This window comes from Gossypium arboreum, chromosome 8, assembly GCF_025698485.1.
Source record: "Gossypium arboreum isolate Shixiya-1 chromosome 8, ASM2569848v2, whole genome shotgun sequence".
Taxonomy (NCBI): domain Eukaryota; kingdom Viridiplantae; phylum Streptophyta; class Magnoliopsida; order Malvales; family Malvaceae; genus Gossypium; species Gossypium arboreum.
In genome coordinates, this window is record NC_069077.1 from 28609092 (window position 1) to 28618159 (window position 9068).

Here is a 9068-nt window from a genome sequence, read left to right on the forward strand (position 1 = left end):
ATATGATGTTATTATTAGTTTCAAAACTTATGTTTTACTATTTATTATATCTTATTTTAAATGCGACATGTAGTTTAAATATGTGATTTTCACACATATACATATAAGCGTCAAAAGTAACAAATTTTAGCCTCATTTTTAGTGCATTTTTGAGTGATTATGTGGCATTAATTTTGAATTATATACTCCTAATCCTTTATATTCATGTAATGACGCTTGGGAGAAATAAGAGTTAAAAATAGTGGAAATTAGAACTTTTGAGCATTCCGAAAGTTGTGGACATGCAATAGGTTTTCACACAGGCAATCCACATGGTCGTGTGGATTCACACAGTTATGTGTCCAAGATCTGTCAATCTCGGGAACTGTGTGGATTGAAGGTTGCTAGTTACGATCTTTAGGGTTATGTTTTTTTTAGTTTTTTCAGAACTTTAAGCGTATATAAGTAGGGAAATAAAAGGAGAAGAAAGCAACCATCAAGGGAGAGCACAAAATTATCTTGAGAGCACCATTGAAGCCAATTTCCAAGCAATTTTTTTATCACGATTCAAGATTCCAAGTTGATTTTCAAGGGAGTTATCCTGAAAATCTTTTATTCTAGTGGTTATATTGTATTTTTGATGTTCACTCTTGCTATAATGAACTAAGTCTCTTAATATCTTGGGGAGATGAACCCTAGGATATGTTATATTGTTTGATTAATATTTTTATGCAATAAAATCTTAGTCTCTTTGTTTTCAATTATGAGTGATTTATTATTTTTGGGTTTATAATTCTAGAGTGTTAGTTCATGTTTGATGTGTATAAGTCTGAGGTTGAATAGATCTTCATTGTGACTAGATCTTGCATAATTGAATCGAGTTGCATGCAATCTTAGAAATATGATGATATAAATCTACTGAATTAGAGTCAAATCTAATAGGGGATCCATATAGTGAATTAATGTAATAATAGGGGTTTTAATTAGAAAGAAATTACAAGTAATCAACCTTGAATCAATTGCCTTTATGCTTGAAAGAGATATTAGCATAAATTAGGAATTTCTATGGGTCAAAAAGCTAAAAAAATAAATTGCATAAATTAGATTGAGAATTATAGATGAAACTTAGGCGGATTCTTACCTATGTATTATTTTGTTACTTGGTTAATACTTGATTGCTTTTGTGTTTCATTCTTGGGTGCATTCATTAGTTAACTTAAATAGTTTAACTTAATCTTAACTAATCTTTTGAATTATTAGGCTATATAATGGAAATGTGATAATTATTAGTAATTGTAATCATTGAGGTAATGATATATATATATATATATATATGTGTGTGCACATCATAAATATATTAGTACTTGATAATCGCACTTACCTTGATCAATTTATTAATTAGTTTAGTGTAATGTGATAAAATTTTTAGTATAAATTAAATGTTAAAGAAATATACTAGGAATACTCATTATAATATTTCTATGGGGGTAATAAAATAGTTATTCAAAATTGGAAGATTACGCAATCTATAGTTTTTATCGAAATAATCAAATGATCCGCTCGGTCTGGTTTTTGGTTCATTAAAAAGCTGTGTAATTAGCTTCGAACTGCTGTCTTTTTATTAATATTTAAGGAACCTCATTTCCATGTTATTATTATTATTATTATAATCTGATGCTTCACCGAATGGTGAGAAGAGTAATTTAGTACACATTAAGATTAATTCATTTCTTTGGCTGCTATCTCCGATAATTTGCATTATTTTCCCTTTTTGAATGAAAATAATTAGTGAGTGGTGGGTCAAGTTTAGTCAACTGAACTGTTTCCTCCTACTACAATAGATTTGATTTATAATTATTTTACACCTTTATTTTGCCTAATTCAGTACATTCACTCAACAAATATTCTTAATTGACCAAATACCATAAACTCAGCATATCACTTATGGTTTTTTTTTTTTAGACAAAATGTAAGACCCTTTTAATATATATTTCTCATTCACAAAATTTGAACTGCATTAAATTTTTACAGCTCCATAACAACTTTTGATATTAAGTTCTTGTGACATTGACCATGGTTTAGTCTTTGGTATTGGTCTTGCCCTTTCTAGGAAACTGAGAAATTGAAAAGGCTTCAAGCTTTTGAGTGTTGACTACCTGATTGCTTCAAGCCAAACAAGATCAACGGTCAGGGATTGGTCATACTGCAACTTCAAAAATCCAGGACGTTCAATAACTGCCACGTGAACAGCATATTTATTCCAAAGTTTGACAACTATAACCATGTATCCAAGACACATGGACGGTGATAAATGCAAACAAAGCATGGGCATTAAAGGGAATAGGAGAGGGAAGCGAGAAGCAGGAGTTGTCACCATCAGACATTGCATGAAAGGAACACGTGTCGACAAGCCAGGCGATGGTTGAAATAGGTTTTTGGTGTTTGTGGGAAGGGATTTAGATATGGGCGTATTTAAGCCATCGCTGGGTGTCATGTTTTTTTTTTATTTACGCCTAAAAGCAGTGAATGAGGGTAGAAGGCATGGGTGTCATGTGCTACCGTTGCTTTGCCACCCGACAACATCCGTCCACACGACCCCCTCGTGTCATTCCTTGGAAACTTGAACATTTTTAACACCCATGTTAACTTGTCCGAGGAATTTGTCCACTTCACGCGCCACCCTTTTAATTTTCATCATCTATTTCTCAATCTTTGTATAAAATAAAGATTACAGTTCAGTATACCAAACTCATGTGTCCATATTCAATTTATTTTTAGTACACTACAAAGGAACATTTCTTGGTTGGGATTGAAAATGACATCATCAAAACTAGTAAATGAATATTTCTCTTCCTCCCAACCTTTTTGTTCGTTACTTCATTCTATCAAAAAGGTTCAACGAGGGAGCATTCTTGAAAATCTTTTTTTTTTTCATTACTGATTCATATATATATATTACACAAAATAGTGGGTTAAATAATTATGTCACGCTAACGTTGAGGAATTTTTATTGGTTTCACACTCCACAATTGGGCCTCAATCTAGGGCTCATTTGCATAGTCCAGAATAGGTCAACCCAATTTCTTTTAGCACATATTTATTCATTTTGTGCGGTCTAGTTCCCGACATATAAACGTCAGCCACTAAGCACACGATCCCAGGAAATAAGGGTGTGTTTCCACGCGCTCCAATGTCGGAGATATCTTTTCCCTGTACTCCGTCATGCAATCGTGGCGGCGCAACTACTTTATATAAAGAAAACGAAATTACGGTGTTCTTAAAATACATTTAAAAAACATTCAAGGTTTTACCACAAATATCGGCATTTGGCAGTATTTCTCCCGTAAGGAGGGTTATTGATTTTGTGACCGTCTAAGCGCTTCCGCCCCTGTATAAATAGCATCCGCACTCATTAGTGTTTACACCCTAAAATATAAAAGCCAGCATCCTTGTACTCCCCTTGTTTCAATTCCCAGAATCCAGCCTCCAACGCCATGAGAAGTGAGATAGAGAGTGTTTGGGTGTTTGCCCTTGCATCCAAATGGCGAACCTTTTCTCAAGAAAGCTTTGCATGGTCGATTTTCATCATTCTTCTTGCCTGGCTAATCATGACCCTTGTCTACTGGGCTTACCCTGGTGGCCCAGCCTGGGGCAAGTACAGGTTCGTGAACCGTTCCTCACTTACTGCTGCTAACAAGAGGAGAATTCCAGGGCCTAGAGGTTTGCCTCTAATAGGCAGCATGAAGCTGATGGCCAGCTCCTTGGCTCACCACCGGATTGCGGCCGCAGCAGAAGCATGCAAAGCCAAGAGGCTAATGGCCTTTAGCCTGGGTGACACTCGTGTTATCGTCACGTGCAATTCGGATGTAGCGAGAGAGATTCTCAACAGCTCTGTGTTTGCTGATAGGCCGGTGAAAGAGTCGGCTTATAGCTTGATGTTCAACAGAGCAATCGGGTTCGCACCTTACGGGGTTTACTGGCGAACCCTGAGGAGAATCGCGGCTACGCACCTTTTCTGTCCTAAGCAAATCAGAGGTGCCGAGGAACAGAGACGCCAGATCGCCTCTGAAATGGTCACCTTATTTGCTCTCCATAACCAAAGCTTCCACGTCCGCCAACTGCTCAAACGAGCTTCTCTAAACAACATGATGGCTTCAATATTCGGACGAAAATATAACTTAAATTCCACCAGCAATGAAGTCGAACAACTTCGAGCTTTGGTTGAAGAAGGCTACGATTTACTGGGCTCATTAAATTGGTCCGACCATCTTCCATGGCTAGCCGATTTCGACCCTCAAAAAATCAGAGTTCGATGCTCCAACCTTGTGCCCAAAGTTAACCGCTTTGTGGCCCGAATTATATCCCAACACAGACACAAAACAAACGGCGAAACACAAGATTTCGTTGATGTTTTACTTTCTCTTCAAGGTGCCGATAAAATATCAGACTCCGACATGATCGCCGTTCTGTGGGTGAGCTATACTATAATAATTACTATTCGTCACATGTGTAATAGTATTTTTTGTCCAAACAAGTTCACTAAATTACAAATCAAATAATAATAATATTTCTGGTACTGAATACGTACGTACGTCTTTTTTTCTTTTTTTTTTTTTAATGTGTGTGTGTAGGAAATGATATTCAGGGGAGCTGATACCGTTGCGGTCTTGATGGAGTGGATACTAGCAAGGATTGTGCTTCACCCTGATGTTCAACAAAGGGTCCATGATGAGCTTGACGAAATTGTTGGCAGATCAAGAAGAGTTGATGAGTCCGATGTAATGAACATGACATACTTACTGGCTGTGATCAAGGAGGTACTGAGGCTTCATCCGCCGGGTCCACTTCTTTCTTGGGCTCGTCTAGCTATCACTGATACAACTATTGATGGGTATGATGTTCCCAAAGGGACCACCGCAATGGTGAACATGTGGGCCATCACCAGGGACCCTCAAGAGTGGCCGGATCCTTTGGAATTTATGCCCCATAGATTTGTGACTAAAGAGGGTGAAGTGGAGTTTTCTGTGCTCGGTTCGGATCTTAGGCTGGCTCCATTCGGGTCAGGCAGGCGGACATGCCCGGGAAAGAACTTAGGTTTGACCACTGTCAGCTTCTGGGTTGCCACCCTTTTGCACGAGTTTGAATGGCTACCGTCCGATCAAAATACTGTTGACTTATCCGAGATTCTTAAACTATCCTGTGAGATGGCAAATCCTTTGAGTGTTAAAATTCGCCCCAGACGTAGTGGGTTAAACCTATCCCTATAAGGTTTTACTATTTTCTGGCATTGTCACAATTAAAAGCAAAATGAGATTAAAAATGGGAATTAAGCAAAGACAGAGTGATTACTAGTAATAGTTATATGCCAAATCTAAAACCCGTTGTGTTGGTCGTGTGTCTTCGAGTGTCAGTCAGGTTTTTAATTTCATTTGTTTTAACCGTTGTAAATATGGGTGATGAGAGTGAGAGGGGTAATACAAGTTCCCAGTCTTGTAACTCTCTTACTTTTTTTTCTCTCTCTCTTTACTTTATAACTATTATACTACTTGAAATAGTCACTGTTATTAATGCTCCTTTTGCATGCTTTAGACGGTCAATTTAAGCATTTTTTTCAAACATCTACGACTTTGCAACCTATCATGGACATGCTCGGAGATGCGTAGGTCGATGAAGAAAGAGCGTTGTAACTAATTAGCTGGTCATAGTGTTGGTGGTGCTAGTAAAAGTCCTGCAATCTATTATCCATAAAATGAACGTCTTGGGTTGTAATGTGCGTTATGGGTCGTAATATGCGTTATGGTCACGGATCGTGTACAGATTGTGACTTTCTTTTCCATATATTCTATTGACGCACTTGTAGTTTCATTGGAACGAGACGAGATTATATCATCTTGAAATTACTATAATGTTTCTCTTCCATCAAAAAATTGCCTCGACATATAATCCTATTACCAGTTAGTACAATTTATCAGATGAAGTTGTACATCTTTATTATATAAGGCTCTCATCTTTGTTTGTCCTCATTTTGATTTGTCTCGGTTTAAATCTTTATGAAAAGCATTAAACACACTTAAATTAAACACTGAGTGACCTTGAATATTGACAACAACCTAGTTTGTAGGACACATTGCCTACCCATTTTAAAACTTTGAAAAGACCCTTGTCTTGTCCAAGCTTTAGCAAACTTGCAAGCTAATGAATTTGGTCCCTACAACTAACATTTTTTTTTTATGTAAATCACATTGTATAACATTAGAATAGCGTTTGAGATATACCTCATTCAATGCGTTTACTTCTAATTACTCATATTGCATTAGTTCTTTTTTGCCCTCAAAGTTTGATGCATAATCTATCTCTCTTATAGGTGGTAATAGAGCTATCCATGAGTCGGGTCGAGTCAGGCCCAATTCTAAAAAAAGTTCATGCCTAGGCTCGTTTTTGGGCCAATCTACACAAAAAGCACATTTTATTGTTCAAAAATATATAAAATATTAAAAAATATATATTTAATTGATATTTTATAACTAAATTTAAGTTTTGAAAATATATTTTTATTATTTAAATTGAATTCAAGCCAAGTTGGGGTACGAAAATTCTTGTCTAAGCTCGGCCCAAGTCAGACCAAGCTATCAGCTCAGGCAGGCTACTCGACCCTTGGACAGGTAGGTAGTAACCTTACTAGTAACTCAACTTGCTTTATATCGGTAGAGGACTACTGCACCTCTAAAGAGGTCTCATCAATATTAAGATCTGTAAGTAGATGTTTTCATTACTTGGATCACCCTTGGCTAGCTGGATTAAAGATAATATACCGGTTCCAACATTCAAATCTTGACTCACTGACAAAATGCATTGCTAGAAAGAATCCAAGATACATATACAATCAACAAACGAAACAAAGAGAGCATTAATTTGGTCAAGAGAATTCAGCCCAAGTATAAAATCATAATTGTCAAAATGAATTACCTCGAAGTTCTCCTTGCCTTTCTAATTTTCAATTTGTAGCTTAACTTCTTGTGCCATTCCTAGAATTGAGGCCTCCTTAAAGTTATTGATCTTGATCAATCTAATTGTTTGATTAATTATAAGACCAAGTTAGCTAGTAGCCTTCTTAGATATGAACAAGTTGGATGCTCTATGTCCACTAGAGCACTCTTTCATCTATTTGCGATGTTAAAGTCTATGACATCGACCATTTTTGCTTTCGACCCTTCCATGCCTCACCAGATTTAAGTATCATAGAGACTATCATATTAGTCTTTGGCACTTCAATTGTTGTTGTTTGTACCTGGTAAGTTCATAGGGTATAATTATGTATTGTTATGTATTTTATTTTGGTTAAATTGTAATTTCACTGTAACACTCCTAACCCTTATCCGTCGCCGGACTGGGTTACGAGGCATTACCGGAAAAGATAAATCTTTCTCACATTTACACAGTCTATCAGACCATGTTCAGAAATATACATTAATAACTTTAGTTTATAAATTCTTGAATCAATAATACACAAAACACAATTCAGTTTTATTAAACTCACATTAAACTCAAAATCTTACCCTCTAGCTCCTCATCCTCCTTATTAATAGAGACTATCATATTAGTCTTTGGCACTTCAATTGTTGTTGTTTGTACCTGGTAAGTTCATAGGGTATAATTATGTATTGTTATGTATTTTATTTTGGTTAAATTGTAATTTCACTGTAACACTCCTAACCCGTATCCGTCGCCGGACTGGGTTACGAGGCATTACCGGAAAAGATAAAACTTTCTCACATTTACACAGTCTATCAGACCATGTTCAGAAATATACATTTATAACTTTAGTTTATAAATTCTTGAATCAATAATACACAAAACACAATTCAGTTTTATTAAACTCACATATAACCATTTTATTATCTTATAATAGAATTGTTATTCTTATGGTAACTTTTCAATACAGAAACTGAATATTTAAAACTTACTAATTAAATATGCTACATTCCATGCCAACTTTATCTTTCTCTAATACTATACACGCATAAAATGTTTCATAGCATCCAATTCATATATTCAAAGTTCAATTCATATCATATACTTAGATATAAAATTCATTATAAGGCTATGCGCGGAAGACCATAATAATATAAACTCTCTTGTGCATAATTAATAACTTTACGAACATCCATTTCACATGCCAAGTTACCAATCTTAAAACACATACACATAACCAATAAGTTAAGTAATTATTTGGTCATTTGTAATATCTTCAATACATTATAAAAGTAATTTATTCTACTTACTATACCACATATTCAGCAAGCCGAAAATGTCTATACACATAATTTCATTATTTCTAACCAATTCACTAACACACATGTTATATGCATACATATTTAATATAACTATTAAATAGCCGAATATGCATATATGTCATTTATCAAATCCAAGCAAATTTTACAAGTCAAATTATATATCAAAGTTTGTGTCAATACTAAACACACAAAAAACCAATTTCACTATATAGCAAAGTCATCACATAGCTTCTCAAAACATGTATTGAATATTACATATTAATCCATTTCCAATCTTAGTTGCCGAATACATCCATCCATGATATCATACATTTCATACACATATCTTATCTCAATCAAATACACATTACCATTGGACATAATCAACTAAAATCATTCATTAAACTTATTATTTAACCGTTAGCAAATATCAAACACCTCACACATACTTATATATATATCTAATTACATATATATGCAAGTGCCGAATCATCAATTATACATATTCATTATCCAAATCCAGCATTTAGCCAAATTCACTCATCAACCCAAAATAATTATTAATATCCAATGCAAAACATACTTGCATCATTTTTACCATGAGTAACCTAACAAACATATTTCATATTCATGCATATACCAAAACCGATTCAACCAAAACACATCCAAAATCGTCAACCATATTCCAAGCATATAACATATATAAATATGACTAAGTTCATATAATCACTTATCATATTAGCCATTTTCGCATGGCTTAATATATACACCACTTCATACTTATCCAAAAATAAGCTAGCTTATACATGCCATAGA

General features: G+C 35.0%; 1 protein-coding gene across 1 annotated transcript; it reads left to right on the plus strand.

Moving 5' to 3' along the window:
* Positions 1 to 2790: 2790 nt before the first annotated feature.
* On the plus strand, positions 2791 to 5531 carry LOC108464197 (cytochrome P450 78A6-like). Its single transcript, XM_017764357.2, has 2 exons — positions 2791 to 4451; positions 4611 to 5531. The coding sequence occupies exons 1-2, from the start codon at positions 3474 to 3476 to the stop codon at positions 5244 to 5246; spliced, it is 1614 nt and encodes a 537-aa protein (XP_017619846.1). The 5' UTR covers positions 2791 to 3473; the 3' UTR covers positions 5247 to 5531.
* The last annotated feature ends 3537 nt before the right edge of the window (positions 5532 to 9068 follow it).

What these genes read in the sequence shown, in the direction of transcription:
- LOC108464197 (XM_017764357.2), top strand. Translation starts at nt 3,474, where the DNA reads ATGAGAAGTGAGATAGAGAGTGTTTGGGTGTTTGCCCTTGCATCCAAA. An exon ending in ACATGATCGCCGTTCTGTGG is followed by an intron (nt 4,452 to 4,610) that starts GTGAGCTATACT and finishes GTGTGTGTGTAG; the next exon opens with GAAATGATATTCAGGGGAGC.